Genomic DNA, 22367 nt, shown 5'->3' with positions numbered 1-22367 from the left:
ATATTAAATAGACTCACGAAATAACTTTTGGTTAAATTAATGGGCAGCAAATATGGGTTGAGTCCCTCTATGTGCCAGGCACAGTTAGAGGCACTAGGGATACAGCCTTTAGTAGGAGAGAGTACCAACCTCTTGGAACAAATGTATTCTAGGAGGGGAGAGAGAAGAGGCATAAAACTAAGATATAACTAAGATATATATATATACACACACACACACACATATATATATATAATAATGGCAAGTAGTTCGGAGAAAAATAAAGCTGGGCAAGGGGGTAAGGGACTCAAGTACGACAGCCGGAAGCATCACTGAGAAGCCGGCAATGGAGTCAAGCGTGAAGCCTCTCTGCAGGGAGCCCTGAGCAGACTGGGAGCCCCGGACGGGGGAAGAGTAGGTGCAAAGCGCTGGCGGGGGCCGTCCAGGGCATTGGAGGAGCGGCCGAAGCTTCAGTGAGGGGACGGATCCTGGGGCTGCACTGAGCGTGGATGGAAAGCATACAGGATGCAGAAAGGTCACAGCAAGGACAGAGCAATGTCACAGCAAGGTCAGAGCAATGTCACAGCAAGGACAGAGCAATGTCACAGCAAGGACAGAGCAATGTCACAGCAAGGTCAGAGCAATATCACAGCAAGGACAGAGCAATGTCACAGCAAGGACACAGCAAAGTCACAGCAAGGACACAGCAATGTCACAGCAAGGACACAGCAAGGACAGAGCAATGTCACAGCAAGGACAGAGCAATGTCACAGCAAGGACAGAGCAATGTCACAGCAAGGTCAGAGCAATGTCACAGCAAGGACAGAGCAATGTCACAGCAAGGTCAGAGCAATGTCACAGCAAGGTCAGAGCAAGGACACAGCAAGGACAGAGCAATGTCACAGCAAGGACAGAGCAATGTCACAGCAAGGTCAGAGCAATATCACAGCAAGGACAGAGCAATGTCACAGCAAGGACAGAGCAATGTCACAGCAAGGACACAGCAAAGTCACAGCAAGGACACAGCAATGTCACAGCAAGGACAGAGCAATGTCACAGCAAGGACAGAGCAATGTCACAGCAAGGTCAGAGCAATATCACAGCAAGGACAGAGCAATGTCACAGCAAGGACACAGCAAAGTCACAGCAAGGACACAGCAATGTCACAGCAAGGACACAGCAAGGACAGAGCAATGTCACAGCAAGGACAGAGCAATGTCACAGCAAGGACAGAGCAATGTCACAGCAAGGTCAGAGCAATGTCACAGCAAGGACAGAGCAATGTCACAGCAAGGTCAGAGCAATGTCACAGCAAGGTCAGAGCAAGGACACAGCAAGGACAGAGCAATGTCACAGCAAGGACAGAGCAATGTCACAGCAAGGTCAGAGCAATATCACAGCAAGGACAGAGCAATGTCACAGCAAGGACAGAGCAATGTCACAGCAAGGACAGAGCAATGTCACAGCAAGGTCAGAGCAATATCACAGCAAGGACAGAGCAATGTCACAGCAAGGACACAGCAAAGTCACAGCAAGGACACAGCAATGTCACAGCAAGGACACAGCAAGGACAGAGCAATGTCACAGCAAGGACAGAGCAATGTCACAGCAAGGACAGAGCAATGTCACAGCAAGGACAGAGCAATGTCACAGCAAGGTCAGAGCAATGTCACAGCAAGGACAGAGCAATGTCACAGCAAGGTCAGAGCAATGTCACAGCAAGGACAGAGCAATGTCACAGCAAGGACAGAGCAATGTCACAGCAAGGTCAGAGCAATGTCACAGCAAGGTCAGAGCAAGGACACAGCAAAGTCACAGCAATGTCACAGCAAGGACACAGCAAAGTCACAGCAAGGAGAGCAGGTTAGAGGCCACCGGGACATTCAGGCGAGAAAGGCCCGTGACCTGAGTTGGGGTGAAAGCAGTGGAGGGAGGGAAGTGGCCCAGATCCCGGTGTACATGAAGGTTCCACATGGCTCGCTGATGAAATGGACGCAGGACGTGAGAGAAGGGAAGGACACAAGGATGACACTGCGGTTTTGGCCGGAGCAGCTGGAAGGACGTTGTCACCAGGAGCTGAACTGGGACAGACGGCTGGCCGTGGGCCGAGGGGTAAGGCCCAGAGCTCCGTATTAAACACGTGAAGCTTGCGGTGCCCGGTGCACAGGTAACGTCTTCCAGCACATCCTCAGCGTATCAAGTGCAGTGACTCAAAATAGACGCAGGATTAGTGACAGGAAATCGCAGTTATCAGTTAAATAGCTGTCATGGTTATGTATTTACTTTGATGGGATTTAGACTGTTTTCCTCAAACTAGTGTCTAAACGGGAGGAGAAGTCCATCGTTCCAAACACTGCCTGCCCTGGAAGAGCACAGCCGAGGTCCCAGGCACCATGTCCACGTGAGATGCACAAACACAGGCAGCTCAGGGAGGACATAACTGGGTGAAGTTTCACCACAGGGGTTGGGAGAGCTCCTCCTCACCGCCTGGCAGCCTCCTGCCTCCTCTCCCTCGGAAGTGGGGCCATCACAGGGGCTGCCCGTGGCTGTGACACCAGTGTCTGCTCCAAATGGCAGCACAGCTTGGGTCCAGGGAGGATGGACATTTCTCCAAACACCCTGTGTTCTTCGGAGCAGTCCGTTTATCTGCCTGCAGTTACACGTAACAGTGCATGTGGGGGGAAGGCATGACTTTGGTGGGCACGAAGACGTGAACTTCAGAGCCCAGGATTTCCTGGTCGAATGAACTTGGACAAATCACATAAGCATGTGAGCATTAAAACCCCTCTCTCTCGGGGGAAAGAAGGATTGGGAGTTTGGGGTTAGCAGGTGTAAACTATTATATACAGAATGAATAACCACCAAGGTCCTTCTGTAGAGCACAGGGAACTATATTCAATATCCTGTGATAAACCATCATGGGAAAGAATATGAAAAAGAATGCATATATGTGTATAACTGAATCTCTTTGCTATACAGCAGAAATTAACATTGTAAATCAACTATACTTCAATAAAAAATTTTTTTAAAACCCTCTCTTCTAAAATGGGAGCAATAATATAACCCACCTTCCACAGCTGTAGTGAGAGAAAGTGCAAAAGTGTGTTCTAAGCTGCTGAAGCATTTTATATATATAACTGGTGACCGCAGTGCTTGCCATGTCTATATATTCAAAAAAATCAAAGAGCTGCATACAAGCTGTGAAACCCTCCCTTTGGCTGAACATACGCTGCTGTTAAATGAAAGGAACACATCTTCAAAACTTCAAGTCTTTTTAATACCAAAAGTCAGTGAAATATCCCCAAATTATGAAAATAGAATGTAAAAACACTGACTTATCTTTTGATAAATGCTATTGTGTAACTTACACATTCTAATTTCTAACTGTATAAAAATATAAAGTATATGAAATGAAAAACTTAAAAAAATCCTCCACTATCCTGAGACAACCACCGCTGGTATTATATTCAGGTTCCTTATGCTTGAAAATAACTGCGTGTATAACACACACCAGATCATAATGCTTTAAAACCTCCTTTAGTGACTTAACTGTTTGATGGACATCTTTTCATGTCAATAAATATACCTTTCTATACCTTGACTACATAAAATTGCATTGGTTAGGCACACTGAAGTTTTAGTAGATATTAAATTCCTTTTATTTTTTCACAAGTCCAAACAAAATGTTGTGATGAACATCTTTGTAGCAGTATTTGTATTTCTATGTAAAAATTCTAGATTTAGAATTAAATTAAATTCTAATTTATTCTAGAATAAATTCCTAGAGAAGAAATTGCTGATTTGCAGGATATGGAGAGTCTAATTTTTCTCATTTTGTCACTAACATTTTATTATGAAACAGCACTGGTCTACAGATTGGAATTTTGAAGCCTCTGATTTAGGGCATTCTAATAAAATATAAATAAATTTGAATTAAATATATAATAAAGGACAAATTAACTCATGCTCTCACTATGCCCTATTCTTTTTCTTCCAACTGAGATAAATCAAACGACATAAGTTTTTGTAATGAACTCAGTTTCTCAGAAACAGTCACCAATTCATAACCGTTAAACAGAATACAAAGTTCTTCTGCACTAAATAGAGAAATGGCCATTTCCCTAGAAATCCCCTAACCATGAGTCAATGCATTCCCTCTTTTCTTTCTCTTGCTGTAATAAAATAAGCGCCTTTATCTTTTAAGCTTTATTTCCTGGAATAATCAGCCCAACATGCTCCCCGGAGGGAGGCTAAGATATAAATTAAACAGCAGTACATGAAAGGAAATAATCGTCTTCTCAAAAATCTCACACTGAATTCCAATAAATTATTCAAAATGCTTAGAATTCCTTATTTACATGTGTCTTAGAAATCTTTGGGAACTCTGGGTCGCCCTTTGGGTCCTTTTCCCCCGGGGGACGAGTCTTGCCACAAATAACTGAACCCCTATTATGCTCCAAGCACTTTCCTGAGCACTTTTAATAGATGAATGAACGAAACACATGAAGATTCCTGCCTTCAAAGAGCTTTGCGTTTTAGCAGATGGAAACAAACAAGCATGTATCATTATATTCGTGTATTATCATATTTATATATTGTTATGTTTACATAATATATATGCACATTTTATAATTTATTACGAGGTGATAAATGCTACAAAAGAAAGGAGATCAGGATAAACGGGTGAGGGGAGGGCGAAGGAGGAGGGGCAGGATGCAGGGTTAAGCAGTGACCACAGAGGCTTCCTGAAGCTACGTCTCAGCAAAGGGTCCAGAGGCAACACTTACGTCTGGGACCTCATCTCTCTGGACCCAACACACGTCTTTCTGCAGCCCATTCTTCAGATTCTTCCCTTTTCGGGGTAAAAGCTAACTGGAGATATTGCAAACACTTTACTGACAACTGGTCTGCTCCATTACACTGAACAGGAGAATTTACAGAGCCAAAGCAGCCAAAAAATTAATTTCTGGCAATATGGCCATTGAAGCCAGTAGACATTTTGAGTGAATGTCTCTCAATTCTCAACACTGCTTTTCTTCTAACTTTGAGGTAAACTTAGGTTCGTTCAGACTCCTTGCTGGCAAATGTTTTGGCCTCCAGAGAGCACAGACGTGATAATAATCTCTCAGCTCTACCTGTTCTTTGAGGGAAGAAAATGTTTTTTCACCAGCTACCTGAGATCACAGACGGTGACCAACAAATGAAAGAAAGGTTGGGAAGTAAGCTGCTATTCAGGTCACATAAACACCGCGCATAACTCAGGTAACGTCACCTTACAATTCTCTATCCCTCACTTTGTCACCCCATAACTTTCAAGTTTTTTTTCCTCCTTATAAGCAAAGTAAAGGATGACTCAAATATATACATACAACATTTCTAACAATATTTGATTTATCTTCTTGATATGTAGAATTCCTTTTATGCTTAGATTACCCAAATTCAGCCATGCACATTGACCAAATTTTCTAGACTCATTCATTATTCAGAATATATTTTCGGGCATCAGTTTTGTTTAGAATGTTGCGTTACACAAGACAATTATATAATTTCCCGTTATATAAATTACATGCGGTTTACATGTGAGGAAAACACATGCTTCTCTGAGAAACATGATTGAAAATTTTCCCCAAAATGAAACACTTTGGACATGTTTTTCTTTTCCCAATAATTTTTAGCTGACAAAAAAGACCATATCAAGCCATAGGCAAACTGGATTAAAATGTATTCAACGCTGTTCATGTATCAAATGGCAACCGACAAAACACTATCACCAAATATCTTGGTGTGTGTGATTACACTCTGTTGTTTCCCATCATGACTGTAACAAGCCCCGGATAAACCCAGACGACTAGTCTCCCACTGTTTCCAAATAGTGTGACTGACGTAGTTTGTGTCATCTTTCCCTGTACACTTAATAACTGTGTTTGGGGTTAAGCATTAGATCTTTGTACTTGCTGCATTACTCCCTGAAAGAGGTCAGCAGACAGTAATAAATATTTAGAGAAGGTTTAGTTCTAAGTTTGCCTAAGTGAGGTGGGGTGAGGTAAAAAGGCAATTTCTTTGACCACCGAGTAAACCCAGATGGAAAGATGCTCAACTGGTTTCATCCCAGGTCACCGTCTTCCCTTGCACATCACGGAGAGGAAGGACCCCACACGCACCGCCCTGAGGACGGGCGCGCCCACCTCTCACAGGCAGAACCGCGCTACCTGGGGCCGTGCTGGTGGCAGAAGAATCTAGGGAGAAGGCCTCCCACATTCAACGTCCCGAGCATCTAACCGACAGTAGTCAGTAGCTGAAGAAGACGAAGGCGGAGGACACGGAAACGGCGAGTGGAAGAAGCGGGGAGAGGTTTCCACTCAGCATCCAAACAATTAAACCAAAGTTGCACTTAGTGTGTTGCTTAGCTGATAGAATTTATTACTTCAGATAGCCAAACCCAAACAGGTTCCACCTCTCCCAAGAGCTTTAAAAATAAAGTTCTAACTTTCACCTGGAAACAAAACAAGAAATAACTCTAGTCTATATATTTGTAGCCATGAGAAGTATTTGAAAATTGAGTCTGCATACGTGAAAAATGTTCCCAGTAGCAAGCAGTTCATTTCCTACTTACTTTTAGAGATGGCTATTCGTTGGAATTTAAACTGATCATTTATTTACACAAATTACCTTTCCCAAAAGGGTCGCAGATATTTTTATCATGGTGGGGTTTTATGGTTTTGTTTTTGTAATCACCGGTGCCTAACCCAGATGCCTGCATTAGAGCATGCACTCTGTGAACGTGTGCACGTTGGAAAAGAAGTGAATGAATGAATTAAATACAGTTCCCTCCACGTGTTTCCAAACTCCCTACCAAAAATCAAACAATCACACGTTGCTGGCAGAAGTTCAGAGTTTGTTTTCAAACTTGGGAATTTTTTTATGATTTATTTTTTAAAGTTGTCAGAAATATCCAGGCAGCATTTCTCATAACTCCATACCTAAGGAGATATTCCTTACCTTCAAAATGTGAATGTATAGAACTGAATGCATATTCTGACACTGAGCTCCTGCTATTATACACCTTTCAAGGAAGTTTAGGATACTACAGAGACTGCTGGCTAGTAGGTAAAGAAGCTTCCCAGGGAGGTATGAAAACGGGAATTCTTAGGTGGGACACAGGCTGAATACAGGAGTCTCAAAATAAGGTCTGGTCTCAGGCAGAAAAGATCAACACACGTCAAACGATCAACCTGACCAACGACAGCTCCCAGGGGTGCCGATCCTGTAAAAACCATTATCCCAGCACATGCTGTATTACAGACAGTATGCAGGTATCGTCGTGACGATAAATCCTAGGATGGTCCATTTTAGTGACAGGTAAGGACGTTCAGGGCTGGCTTGTGTCCATCCGGTATTAAAATTAAAACCTCCCACCATAATACAAGGCAATTGCGATGTAGGACACCTAAAAATTAAAACTTTACACTCCTTCATTTGGAGTGGCTGTGAAGCATTAACTACCTCTCAGTTTTCCACAGCACAACCCGACGATTCCCAAACAGTCTGAATCCCCGAAGGAGAGACTAGTTTGGGGGGTTGGGAGGAGAGAGGCCTCCTGCTCGGGCCCCCTTCCAGTTGGTGGCGGTCAGTCCTCTCAAGCCAGCGTCTTCACTCATCCAAGCCCTAGAAACGGTGACCGTCACGTTCTCACAAGTGACATGGATTTAGGCAAAGGACCACTGTGGATACGTAACGGTATTTTTCTTCTGACTGTGTCCAGCTTGCCACGAGACAGCCTCATGAGTAAACTGCCCCAGTTCCGGAAACACAATCACACACACTTCAAAGGCGCACTCGGCGGCAGCTCCATCAGACAAATGAGTCCCTCAGCCCTGTGTGTCCTTTACCCTGAACTCGGCTCACGAGCACAGCGGCCCAGAGCGCTTCCAAAACTACACGAACTGCTCAGAATTTCCGAGGCTCTGATTTTCTTTAGTAGCGGTCCTGTTCCTGAATAAAACCACCTGTAAAAATATAACAGCCACAAGCACCTGGCAAGTGCGTGAAAAGTACAGGAAAACAGAAACAAAGATGGTAGTAGTAACACACATATATGTTGCCCATTTCCATGCTAAATTGCCTTTGGAAAATCGGAAAGGAGAAGCTCTTTAAGTCCTTGTTTGGGGAAAAGCACACGATATGATCATTACAAGCCTATCTGGGTCCAAATCTCTGCTCTGATGATTAACAAATGAGTGGCTTGAGGCAGGCGTTTAAAGTCCTGAAGACTCAGTTCCCTTATTTATGAAATAAGAATAATGAACGAATCTATCTTCTATGGTGGATGTGAGGATTAGGTGAGTTAACAAGTACAAAGCTTTTAGGACCACTACTGCGGAACATATGTAAGTGTCCAACACGTATGAGCAGCTACATTCAACACTGAAGGCCCTGGCGAGCATTCTCATCTGGTTTTTAAATTTAACTTCAGCATCACAAACGTCTACTTACAGTCTATGATACTGACTTTAAACAGCATCTTTGAGACACTTGCTAAAGGATTCAATCTTGCCCTGAATCCAACCCAGTAAGTGTCTTGGGGTTTATGAAATTGGTAATCCAACAGCAGTGTTCTTAGTCCTTTTATTATATCCATGTGTGAACGCTGACCCTCCCAATAAGAGACGTTATAATTTACTGCTACATCTTCTGCCTTTGTTAATAGCAGAAATGCCCATTTCAACGGAGCTTATATTTTATTAAACAGTAGTTGAAGATGTCACCATTCTGGCATAATAAATCCTGGTTACAGAAATAAAATATTAAGTGTGATGAATATGCACGTGCTCTATTCTCTGGAAATTAAAAAATGAAAGATAATTCATATACATATTATAGATAGATAGATTCAGAGAGAAAGAAGGCTTCTGATAGTTATAGATGCTAGACTTTAGTGAGATAAGACAGCTATTCATCAGATAATACAACAATTAAGTATTATAAACTTGTGCATGGGCTATGAAGGAAAAGTACAGCTGTGGAGGTGAAAGAAGTCTTCCCTTAAGAAGTAAGATTTGTCTTGCCATCTCAAAGCTGGGAAGTACTTCCATGTGCAGGACGGAGCGGGGCGTGAGGAGAGAGACCCTACTGACCACAGGCGTCCCCCTCCTGGACGGGGAAGGCCAGCCTGGCTGAGGAACTGACCCCCAGCCCATGAGGGTGCTGAGAGCAAGTGGGCCGTGGGGACTGAAAGGTCCCACGTTTGGGTGATCTGAAGACTGACCACAAAGACTTTCAATAGAGGAACAACGTAGTATTTCAGGACCCAGCAACAAAGGGAGGGACTTCCCCGGGGGCGCAGTGGGTAAGACTCCGCGCTCCAACGCAGGGGGCCCGGGTTCCATCCCTGGTCAGGGAACTAGATGCCACACGCACGCCGCAACTAAGAGCCCGCATGCCGCAACTAAGACCCGGCGCAGCCAAATAAATAAATAAGTAAATAATTTAAAAAACGACGACAAAGGGCAATACATCAGGATACCCAACACAACCAAAGGCCGCGGATACAACAAGAAGGAACAATACATACATCAGAACGTCTCCCTTCTACCTGGAGTAGACACCTCTCACCTCAGTGTCACTGCAGCAAAAGCTGCTTCACTTGGCCGGACATAGACTGAGAAACCGCTCCCCACCCTCCCCACCCCCGTTTCCTCTTTAATGAACAGAGGCAAAGCAGTGATGGAAAAGCCCCCAGGCCCCACGTCCTGGCAGGTGTCAGCCTCCGAGCCGGGCCGATTCTAGAGTTTTCCTTAGGTGTGTTTTCCTGGTGATGTCTGCACAGTATCGACTCCCGCTTATCACTTTCCAACACACTGATGAGAAACGTTTGCTAGCTTCTCACTCTGGAGAGAGGTGCGGGTGGGAAGGACAGCGCTCGTGGCTACCAGGACCAATGTCTAGTCAACGTTCGCCGAAAGCAGGTCTGGGAATGAGGGTAGAGAGGACAGATCCTCTGGTTTCTCCTCTGGGGCTCACTGTAATGGACAAAGCTCCTCCTCTGACACCTTATTAAGTAACATGCGTCTATGATTTTCTTATTTCACAAAGATGATCAAATGCAAGGGAAACGAAGACCCAGCTTGATGTCTGGGGGATACTTCAGACCCTCAAGGAGAAGCCCTGAGATGAGGGTGCGAGCTGGCTGACCGCCCAGGCTCCTGACTGCTCATAACACGGTCCGGGTTCTGGGTGAGCCCCGGGCCCCTGGGGGGGTCACGAGACGGGGTTTGCACTGGGCATCGAGTTCCACGGGCACAGGCGGCTTCAAGCACACACTGGGCCCCCTCCTTCTTTCCGGCTAACCGTCAGGTCCTTCTACAGAAGAAGGTCCTGATCTTTTAAACAATTATCTAGTTTACTTATTTTTTTAATTTATGCATTCATTTGTTTATTTGTACTGAGGAAGTTTCTGGGTATGAAAATTAATACGGTTTCACATTTGTACAGTATGTAACTACATTAGTTCCTATTTTTATCTTAAAAGGAGCAGTTGGGCTTCCCTGGTGGCGCAGGGGTTAAGAATCCGCCTGCCAATGCAGGGGACACGGGTTCGAGCCCTGGTCTGGGAAGATCCCACATGCCGCGGAGCAACTAAGCCCGTGCGCCGCAACTACTGAGCCTGCGCTCTAGAGCCCGTGAGCCACAACTACTGAGCCCACGTGCCACAACTACTGAGCCCACGAGCCACAACTACTGAGCCCGTGTGCCACAACTACTGAAGACAGTGCTCCGTGCTCCACAACAAGAAGCCACCGCAATGAGAAGCCCGCGCACCACAACGAAGAGTAGCCCCTGCTCGCCGCAGCTAGAGAAAAAGCCCACATGCAACAACGAAGACTAAATGCAGCCAAAAATATATAAATAAAAGTTAAAAAAAAAAAAAAGAGCAGTAAACCTGCCATCGGAAGCGCAGAGCTGGAGTGCTGAGTCTTCAGCTTCCTCATATCACTTAACCTCTTACAGACTCAACTTCATCATTAAAAAAAAAAGCCCTGAGCCCACTTATATGTGGAAACTAAAACACAAACTCAGAGAAACGGAGTAAAGTGGTTAGCAGGGGTTGGGAGGAGGGAAAACAGGGCGGCATTGCTCAGAGGGTACAGACAACCAGCTACAAGACGAACAAGTCTGGGGATCAGCAGTGCAGCATGGCGATTGTAGCTGATCCTGTATCACACACTTAAATGCTGCTAAGAGAGGAGGTCTAGGGACTTCCCTGGCCGTCCAGTGGTTAATACTCTGCACTCCCAATGCAGGGGGCATGGGTTCAATCCCTGGTCGGGGAACTAAGTTTCCCACATGCCACGAGTGTGGCCTAAAACAAAATTTTAAAATAAGTAAAAAATAAAGGAGTAGCTACAATGAGCATATTTAAAAAGAGAGAGAGCGAGAGAGAGAGAGAGAGAGAGAGAGAGAGTAGGTCAAACTTTCTCACCACAAAAAAAAGTAACTGTGTGACAGGATGGAGGAGATTAGCTAATACTACAGTGGGAATCATTCTGCAATTTACAAGTATATCTAATCCATACATCACACACCTTAAACTTACACAATGTTATGAGCCAATTACATCTCAATAAAGCTGGGAAAAAAATTGAGGTAGAAAGGCCTTATTTCAAATGGGTATTGTGGCACTCATGTGAAATTAGAGAGAAAAGGACTTTGGAAATTTTAAACAGCTTTTATAATAAAAAGTACTGTTAATATTTTAAAACCTACGTGAGCAAGAATGTAGGAAGGTATAGAAATTTAATTATATCGCCTCAGGAATAGGAAAATCTGATTAAAACATGGCGAAATGTGGTCCACTATTTGGTTTTAATTTGTTTTGACAAAATGAATATTAAGAGCATATGGAAGCAACCTAAGTGTCCATTAACAGAGGAATGGATAAAGAAGATACGGTAGATATACACAATGGAATATTACTCAGCCTTGAAAAAGAACGGAATAATGCCATTTGCAACAACATGGATGGACCTGGCGGGTATTACGCTTAGTGAAACAATTCACTACAGAAAATGAAAGAGAAATACTGTATGTTATCACTTATATATGGGATCTAAAAAATGAAACAAACTAATTACTGTTTTTTTAAAAGAGCATATGCTGCATCTTCAAATAACAAACAGGAATTGGAGGAGGGGAGGCTAGAAGAATACAATGTAGGATGGATTCCAAAGTAGAGCTTGAGCAGAAAAGGAGCATCGTAAAAGGAAGTCTTCCTGTAATGTGCAGAAGGGGGAGAAGTGGGATGAGTCAGACGCAGAGAACCTGCTGGGGGCCATCAGAGTAAGAAGGGAACGTGCTCAGAGCCGGGAAGGAAGAACCTGAGCATCTCAGGGGCACCTCGCAGGCGAAGGACAGGTACCGGCTGCACGGCGTGGAGAAAGTAGCAAAGGGAGTGAAATGACCAGAAGTCACTACCTGTCCTAGAGTGATGAGTGCACACTTAGAGGGATGTGGCATGTGGAGTCAACGGATCACTCTTATGTAGGCGGAGCTGCGGAAGGGACGAGCTGAAAAACTCTGGCTCTAGAGTGAAAATCGTTAACAGCTACCATTTATCTAACAGTTATTTATCAAGACCTGTGTTGAGCACTTTACAGGCATCATTCAACATATGACAACCCTATGACGTAGTTATTATGTTTCCTTATAGAGCTGAGTCTTGGGAAGTTTAGGCAACTGGGAAAGTCACATATCTAGCTTACAGCCATGCATTTGCGTATAGGAACTATAATGATTAATTCGTGATTAGCAAGTTCAAGTAGATGCATTAATTTCAAAACTGGAAGATCAGAATATGCTAACCAACAGCCAAATGCTTCCACGTTTGAGTTACAGGCAGAAAAATCAAGACATAATAAGATTAGAAATATCCTGATCTCTCTAGACTCTATTTGAAAGCAAGGATTATGTCAAACACTTTTCCATCCTCATTGCCCGAGCACTAGACTGTGCTCCTTAAAAATAAGCTTAACTAGAGAATGAAAGTAGGTTTGAATCACTGAATGAAAAAGTACGCTGCCCTGCTATAGATAAATCTCACAACACATACCAAACATGTCTGCGTTCTTTACACAGGGAAGTAATCATCTTCCTGGCGGCCTTCTAAAGGAACATACTCCAATATTTATCAACTAAAAGTGTCATTACTTCACTTCCAAATCACGTACCAAGATTCTGGACCCAGTAATTTGATGCAACGTTAGCGTAGCCAGGGCCGATGGGAGGGTGACAGAGATGGTTATTAAATCAAGTATTTAGGTGCCTTTCTAATATGTGTATCCTGACTTGATGTTTTTCCTGAAATGGCGATTGATATTTCTCATCCCTTAGGACCCATGGCTTCCAGAAAAGGCCATCTCAAAACTGAAAGGAAGCCAACAAAACAAGATCTGAGGTAGATTCAGAGGTCTCTTTGACTTTTTTACATGTATTTATGGTCTAGATCAGAGGGGCAAACTACAGTCTCTGGGTCAAATCTCACCCACCACTGGTTTCCGCTGTTTGGGGATCTAAGAATGGCTTTTACATTTTTTAAGTGGTTACACTTCAATGGTTACACAGGTATGCATAATATCATCAATATTGACTCGTGGCCTGCAGCACCTAAAATATTTACTATTCAGCCCTTTAAGGGAAAGTTTGCTGACCCTCAGTTTTGACAATTTTTCATTTTCTTACAAAGAGGAATTTAAATAAAACTGTTGTGAAATGGTTATATTGTTGGTAATAGTGTACGTGGATGCGGAGTTTACAACGAAGCATTTCTGGCTCTAACCCACTTAGAATTTTCTGTCTGGAATCTGTTACTTAGGATTTTACTTGTCCTTAAATGTTTGGTATACTTTCTGAAGAAGGAAGGATGGCCACTTCCTCCTAAACCAAAGAAGTATTATACGAAATTTTATAAACATCAATTTAGACAGTTTCTCACAGAGCAAAAAGGAAGCTAGACGAGTCTGGAATTCACTGAGACAAAAAAGTTTTTTTTCATATATTCAGTTTCCATAAAAAGGTAAGCCTGAAAGTATCCTGGACCAGTGACTGCAGCAACCCTCCCTGGAGCAGATGGTGAGGTCAGAGGAGGACTCAGAATCCCCCAGGGAGCATTTTAAACTTAAACCCTGCCAACCTCCCCCGTCCTGCCCCCACGCGGTGAGCACCTCTGCGGAGCTAAGCAAGTACTCTTCCCGGGAGCACACAGTGACCCCTCAGGGGTCCTCCACGCAGGAAGCTCAGCAAGGCTCTCTGTCCAGATACTAAACCGCATCCAAGACAAGATGGGCTCCACCAAGAGGGATGCTGAGACGGAAGAGAATCAAACTTAACACCCGGGCTGCCAACACTAGTATGACTAACAGCATTTCTCGTGCAGGGGCGCACGGTCCTTGAGGGCATTTTGTAGGAAAAAGATTCATATGATTGGCTTCATGTTTTGTATGATTTAAATTATTAGCACTTAAACAGATGAAGGACACTGCTTGATGCTACTTAAAAATAAATTCGTGAGTTAGACGATATTGATGTTTAATTGAAAGTTAATACATTTTTTAAAAGGAAAATGCAACAACATTCTTAGCGTGATTTGGTAGAGTTAAGTTCTCACATCGAGGGGATTTGTAAATTTTTAGATATTTTTGACCTTCTCTGTGGAAAATACGGCCAACGTAAACAAATCACTCGATACTTCAATTTTTAAATTTCCGACACATTTCCCTATGAGGTATTGTTTTTCATTTCTGTATTTGACTGTGATTGAAACTGACAATGGGTAAGACACACGTTCTAAATCCAATAAACATACATAAGACTGTTTCACCGCAACAGCCATCCTGTGCTCTCAAAATTTTAAACATATTCACTACCATCGCACATCCACCGGGAAATTTGGGAATTTCTAGCTTACAGATGAGACATTACCACGTGGGAGATATACATGGCGCTTTCATACATTCACAGAGAAAGCGGCTTAAAAACAATCCTACACTGAGGTTACACTGTTTAACATCTTACTCTTGATGCCTGCCTTCTCTATAACTCTGTCTACCAAGAAACATAAAAATTATGAAGGTATTAATAAGGTGGACAGAAAGTTCAAATCCCAAAGTAAGCTTTAGGGCCTCGATTCTCATTTGCTTGAACCACATAACTCTCAAATCCCCACTTCTCTTTATAGTATATAGATGTGCTCCGTGGGCAACCTAAGTGGCTTATGGAACCTGAAACAATGCTCAAGGGTACAGACCCGAGGCGGGGGGAAGTTGCATTCTACTGCTTAATATTTAATCCTGGGCATTTCCACGGAAACAGATCTGTAGAAGAAATCACTACCGCGGAACTGCACGATAGAGCCTGTTAGCATTCACTGCCACTAACTGTCACACATCTAGGAGCAAACAGCATAAAGCATCATCTACTTGACGTAACAGAAGGAAATCGGTGTGCATCAGGCAATGAGAGTGAGTAACAGCAAGGTGTGCTCTGCCCACCGGGGAAAACACCCTCTCTCCCTCTGGCTGCCTGTGGCGGTCGCACTGCTGTCCCAGGATGCAAATCCAGAGAGAACGGGGTGTCGGTGTGGCGACTCGGCTGCGGTCATGCATACACGTTACACGCGAATTTCACCAGCGTGAGGGGGAGAAAAGGAGAGAGCGCGGCTGGGCTGCAACGCTCAGGGGTCCGCAGGGACGATGCCCCGGTCGCTGCAGCAGGTCTGAACTCCCGCGGCTGCGGTATTTCCGCGCACGTGCACGGCTCTGGGCTCGCAGCTCTGGACAGAAAGCAGGGGGCCCTCCTACCGCTGGCAGCCTTCACCACGGCACAAACCAGACGTAAAGACGCGGGGGGCGGGAGAGGTGTCCCCCCGTTTCAGAGGGAAAAACGCGCTCGGCTCACAGCTGCTCCGAAGGGAGCGTCCGCACCCGGAAAGGCGTCCCTGCCGCGCGTGCCCGCGACGTGTGCGAAGGGCCGCCAGCCGGTCTCGCTCCGCTTGCGAGGCCCCCGCCGTCCCCGCCGCCCCTCCGCGTGGCAGCCGCCGGGCCGCGGGCAGCGCGTTCCCACGCCCGCCGGGGCGGAGGCCGCGCGGCCCCCGGGCTCCCTCCCGCCCGCCCCCCCGGCCGGCTGCGAGCGTGGGAGCGCGGCGGCCCCGGGCAGGAAGCGGGGCGGCGGGCGCGCACTTACTTGATGTCCTCCCACACCTCCGGGCCGTAGTTGCGGATCACCAGCAGCTCCAGCGCGTGATTCACGAAGCCGTACTGCGGGGTCGGGAAGAGCCGAGCGTCAGGGACCGGCAGCGGGGCAAGGCGCCCGGGGGCCCGGGGGCCCGGCGGCCCCGCCGCGCCCGCTACCCGCCCCCCGCGTCTGCCTCCTCGGCGGCCGCTCGGCCGGGGGTCGCGGGCGCGGAGGAGGGGCGGCCCCGGCGCCGGCCGCGCGCAGAGCCCTTCGGTCCCCGAGCTCCCCACCCCCCGGCCGCCGACACGGGCTGGGCCTCCGGAGGGCACGCGAGCCCGGCCCCTCCCCGGCCGCCTGGGACGGGCGCCCCCCGCCTCGGCCGCGCGCCCCCTGCCCGAGCTCGGCAGGCCGCGCGCGGTGCGGACCCCGGGAAGCCGGGCACCGGCCGCCCGCGCCGCGACCCCGGCCGTTCCGGTCTGCCGGCTCCGGACGCCGGCGAGCCGCCAGGCTGCCCCGGGCCCCGCGCGTCCGCGGCGCTCGGCCGGTGCCCTCGGCGGCCAGGCCCCACCGGCCGGCGGGACGCGCTGCCCGGGCGCCGAGAGCACTCACCATGGTGTCCGCGCCCGCTCGGCCGAGCGACCCAGGCGGCGGCGCCCGGCCCGGCGCGCCCCGATGCCCCTCCCGCAGCGCCCGCGCGCCGAGCCCCCGGCTGCCGCCGCCCCCCGCCTGCCGACCAATCCGCGGCCGCGCAGCGCAGGGAGCTCGGCGGCTGCGGTGCCGCCCCGCCCGCTGACGAGCTTTCGTTTGAGGCCGCGGCAGGGACGGCGGAGCAGCCACAGCGGCTCCGCGCACCAGTTCTGGGGCGGGAGATGTAGCCGCTGCGTCCTCCCACCAAACGTATTCTTATGCAGAGGTCTGCCCCGGGGGGGAGCACCGACTAATAAGGAGGGGGGTGTGTGTGTGCGTGTGCGCGCGCGCGTGTGCGTGTGCGCGCGCGCGTGTGTGCGCAGACTAAGGAGGGGTGTGTGCGTGTGCGTGTGCGCGTGTGTGTGCAGACCAAGGGGAGGGTGTGTGTGCGTATGTCTATCTTGCAACGCACACGCCTCGAGAGGAACGCGCCCTCGTGCTCGGCATCCTCCTGTTCAGTGTAGTGCTGCAGATAGACGTTTCCTCTGTGGCTTGTTCGCTCGACATCGTTTGTGGCAAACTGAAAGCTAGTAAGACTGCGCTCATCACGGTTCACTTTTCGTCAATGAGACTAGTTGAGAGAGCTAAAATTTTCAGTAACACAGTTTGCATGAGCATCGTGTCAACCAGATCTGCCCGTTACTCAACTGCCCTGCCAGGTCCGGGGGGCGCTGGACCCCATCCGGGTGGGACACCTGACCCCGCACCACAGCCAGGGGCCACGACTCCAGGGAGTCCGCAGCTGGCCACGATTCGGCCTCTGTTGCTCTTTCTCCGAGGGAACTGCTGAACTGGAAAAGGCCGGGTACCAAACGAGCAAACTTTTAATTAATCTACTTCCGGTCTCCGTTCTACCAGGCACTTAGGTTAGTTAATGCCCCGAGCTCCACCGCGGGGAGATGACCGAGCAGGAACTGCCTGCTGGTTAACACTCTGTGCCCGCGGTGCGTGGACACGGTTGACCAGCGTTAGGTCAAGAGTGAGGAAGGAAAGGCAAGCCGTGCTTCCAGGCACCAGTCTCAGTGGAGCCAAGAAGCCAGGATGAGATTCTATGATGGGAACAGAGAAAAATGTCAAAGCAATAAAAATTGTACTGGCTTCTGTACCCAGAGACGGATGTTGAAATGTAATTGATACAGAAATGCTATATAGCAGACAAATAAGACAACAACCTATAAAAGTACTAATTTCTATCACTAATGGTGGAATTTTTTAATAAATTAGAGGCTTTCATACCTTATATAATTATTACAATATTAAACTGTTATTTAACATTAACTACAAATTTTTAACCATTAAAATAGCCCATTACTCTATGCAATCATAAAAAAGCTAGATACATAATGATACAGAAAGATGCATTGTTGAATAAACACGTGGCACATGTATGTAATCACCTTCAATTTTGTTATATATAAAATCGTTGTATAGAGTAAGGTGCTATTTGGATAATAAGAACACACACATTGCTATGAACATAGCCTTATGGGAAGATGCCTAGGAGAGCTTCGCGATGACTATTGTCTGTAATTAGAACCAGTGGCTGGAGGGACCAAGATTTTTACTTTTTGATCATGACCTTCTGTACCTCTTTATTTTTTTCTACGCAGGTATAATATTTTATTTAAAAAAATTTTTTTGGAGTATAGCTGATTTACAATGTTCTGTTAGTTTCAGGTGTACAGCAAAGGGAATCAGTTATACATATACATATATCCACTCTTTTTTAGATTCTTTTGCCATACAGGCCATTACAGGGTATTGAGTAGAGTTCCCTGTGCTATACAGTAGGTTCTTATTCGTTATCTGTTTTATATATAGTAGTGTGTATATGTCAATCCCAATCTCCCAATGTATCCCTCCCCCTCCCTTACCCCCAGTACCCATAAGTTTATTTTCTACATCTGTAACTCTCTTTCCGTTTCGTAGATAAGTTCATTTGTACCCTTTTTTTATTCCACATATAAGCGATATCGTATGATATTTGTCTTTCTCTGTCTGACTTACTTCACTCAGTATGATAATCTCTAGGTCCATCCATGTTGCTGCAAATGGCATTATTTCGTTCTTTTTTATGGCTGGGTAATATTCCATTGTATATATGTACCACATCTTCTTTATCCATTCCTCTGTTGATGGACATTTAGGTTGCTTCCATGTCCTGGCTATTGTCAATAGTGCTGCAGTGACCATTGGGGTGCATGTGTCTTTTTGAATTATGAGCAAAGACAGTCTCTTCAATAGTGGTGCTGGGAAAACTGGACAGCTAATGTAAAAGAATGAAATTAGAACACTCCTTAACACCACACACAAAAATAAACCCAAAATGGATTAACGACCTAAATGTAAGGCCAGATACTTTAAAACTGTTGAGGAAAACATAGGCAGAACACTCTCTGACATAAAGTGCAGCAACATCCTTTTTGATCCACCTCCTAGAGTAATTAAAACAAAAATAAACAAATGAGACCTAGTTAAACTTAAAAAGCTCTTGCAGAGCAAAAGAAACCATAAACAAAATGAAAAGACAACCCTCAGAATGGGAGAAAATATTTGCAAACATAGCAACCGACAAGAGATTAATCTCCCAAATATACAAACAGCTCATGCAGCTCCATATCAGAAAAACAAACAGCCCCATCAAAAAACGGGTGGAAGATCTAAACAGACATTTCTCCAAAGAAGACATACAGATGGACAACAGGCCCATGAAAAGATGCTCAACATTCCTGATTATTAGAGAAATGCAAATCAAAACTACAATGAGGTATCACCTCACACCAGTCAGAATAGCCATCATCAAAGTATGCAGATGTAATATTTTTGTAACGTGTTAAAAAGACCTGTTGTTATATCTTGACCTGTCTTCCTCTGAACAATGGTTGTGTTGTGTCTCAGTCCAGAACGTGCTGCAGTGGCCTGCACCTTAGACTCTGCAAGTAAAAGGGAGAGAACATTGCTCTGTCGTGGTGGACAATGAGGAACGTCCACCTGGAGAAAGATGGGAGAGGAAGTGAGGGATGAGCATCGCTGCCTACTGTTTTCCCTCTCTGAAGTTCACACTTCCGCCCACGTGGCCCTTTTCGTCCAACAGCTATTTGCATTTGTCAGTATATTATACTGTTTGCTTTTCTAATTATCTCATAGTCACCTGAGTGTAAAGGAAACTTTGCCAATGTTCCTTTGGCCCACGGATACTATAGAGGATGTGACATTTAGGGAGAGAAGGGAACCTGCCAGCCACGAGAGCCCCAAAGCGGGTCGCCAGGCTTCTGCCAGCGCCCTACCCCCTGTCGCCACTGCTGCCATAGGAGCGGAGCAACCAGGTCACAAGTAGATTGTGCTGTGTTCTCGGAACCAGTCTGTTACTGGGCTCCCTTATGGACGGCCAAACTGAGGAGAACCAGCTACGGAGGAAAAGGAGGCGTTTGGGGAACAGCTTAGCCTGCCCCGCCCCCACCCCCGGAGTCAATGCAAACTACTTGAAGATCAGTCTAATGCATGAAAAATAAATAAGTAAAAAGGCAATATGTGGCTTTCCAAAATGTCAGCTGAAATGACTCACATTTTCAGCTAATAAAAATAAATGCGTTGGGTAAGTTAAACATTAAGCGTATTGTAAGCATTGTTCTCAAGGCTTTTCCAGTGATGGGAAGATAACGAACCTTAGGTTGGGGATAAAGAGGAAACCTTGGGGGACTGTTCTCGGGTCTGTGCGTTGTTTTTGAATGCTTTGGTGTTTTGCCAGATTTTTTTCCTACCAGGGAATTAGGGCTTCTATTTTTGGATCATGTCGTAGAGCATCGTGTGCTTTAATTTCAACAATTCCTTATACAATGTTTTGCTTGATATTCATATGCTTCTTTCATCTGTATGGCTCAGAGCCCGATTATTTTTTTTTTCTTCCGTGAAGCTTCTGCTGCTTAGTGCTGGGTAAGCACAGAGTAATCACCCCTCCTGTGATTTTCACTAATACAGCCACTTCAATACTTACAGCAGAGAATTCAGAATGCTTATGAGCAAAGAGAAAAGTAAGTTCTGGATGACATGTTAGGTGATGGGGTTCTGGACCAACGGAAAAAAGGAGATTCAATAATTCAGATTCTTAAAGAGGTGACGTTCAGATTTCCTTTTAATTTGCAAATTAACTGTGAGTTTAGTCACATGAAAAGGGTATTATTGAATATTAAAAGAAGCACTTTCTGAAGTTACTCTTCTGTACCAAATTCCTTTCAATGTTTATCGTGCCATCAGAATTTATAAACAAACAAAACAATGCAGTCACACACATATATATGTTCAAGTATATGTATATATATACATGAATATATATATATATACACATAAAATGCTCGAACTCTGTAAATAAATGGAAAGAAATTTAAAGAGAATTTGAAACGATGCTTCGTATTGATGTTGTAATAATTAGAAGCTTAAAGGTAAGGCAACTCGTCACCTATATTTATACTGAAATATATGTAATTAAATAAAATATATTTTATTTCTGAGAAAAGCTTATGAAAACAAGATTCAGCTCTCATATGCTTCTGCGGTCAAACTGATTAAAATAAAAACTCACTGAGCTTACCTTGGCCGCAGTCCATATTTACAGACTTTTTTTAATAAAAATAGATCTACCACGAACATGTCAAAGATTCATCTACTTTGAGCTCGGAAAGTTATTTGAAAAGCCATTTAGTAGAAACCTTCTTTCTCTACATCAGGAAAGCTCTATGCATTTTGCTTTGTCAGGGAACAATGAAAATTTTAAATGTCAACCATTTATTTAAGAAGTAATAATTAGTAAAGTAGTGAATTATTGTCCTCAGAAGCCCTGGAGGATTTTAAGATTCCCATGAAGCCAGAGCTAAATATACTTTCCTCTTTTCTCACCCACTAGTGGTTGGAATCTAGCACTTAAGCTCTGTGTCTTTTTCAAAACAGTCCACAGCATTAAGAAGCCTCTAGATACTGCATTAAACTTTCTAGTCTGTGTTCAGTTACAACTGAGCATTACTGATACAAAAGGAAATAGGGGAGAACGAGAGCCACAAATTCAACTGTTTGAATACCTTACTTTTGATCTTTTCTTAAGTGAAAAAGCAAAGAACAAAGTCAGCTATGGGGACAAAATATAGTGTAGTAGTTAATTACACAGATTCTTTAGTCAGACTGCTTGTTTCTCACCATTTAGTAGAGGACTGACATTGAACAAGTCACTTTATTTTTTGAACCACCGTTTTCTCTCTTATCAAATGGGGACAATAACAGATCAATACACACCAGTGTTGAGAAGATTAAAAATATTACCAGCCTCACAGGTGTATTGTGAACAGCAAATGGCTTAATGCAAGTGTGATGCCTGAGCAGTGAAAGGCAGGTCTGAAGAACTCAGAAACTGTTAGATGACAGTGCTTTTGACATCGACTGTTGCTGTTTCTAGAATCAACCACTACTGTGGCGAAACTCACAGTGTC

The 22367-nt window shown here is 45.3% G+C and overlaps 1 protein-coding gene across 1 annotated transcript in view; it reads right to left on the bottom strand.

The window, feature by feature from the left end:
* Positions 1 to 17000, bottom strand: part of GUCY1B1 (guanylate cyclase 1 soluble subunit beta 1) — a 52405-nt gene extending 35405 nt beyond the window's left edge. The window contains exons 1-2 of the mRNA XM_082461739.1: positions 16813 to 17000; positions 16213 to 16286 (exon numbers count right to left, since the gene is read on the bottom strand). Coding sequence (XP_082317865.1) covers positions 16213 to 16286; positions 16813 to 16815 — 77 coding nt within the window. The 5' untranslated portion in view covers positions 16816 to 17000. The remainder of the gene's footprint in view (positions 1 to 16212; positions 16287 to 16812) is intronic.
* Between the last annotated feature and the right edge of the window lie 5367 nt (positions 17001 to 22367).

The sequence above is a fragment of the Balaenoptera physalus genome, assembly GCF_965194825.1.
Source record: "Balaenoptera physalus genome assembly, chromosome: 5".
NCBI classification, from domain to species: Eukaryota; Metazoa; Chordata; class Mammalia; order Artiodactyla; family Balaenopteridae; genus Balaenoptera; species Balaenoptera physalus.
This window is presented reverse-complemented; position numbering and strand designations above follow the sequence as displayed.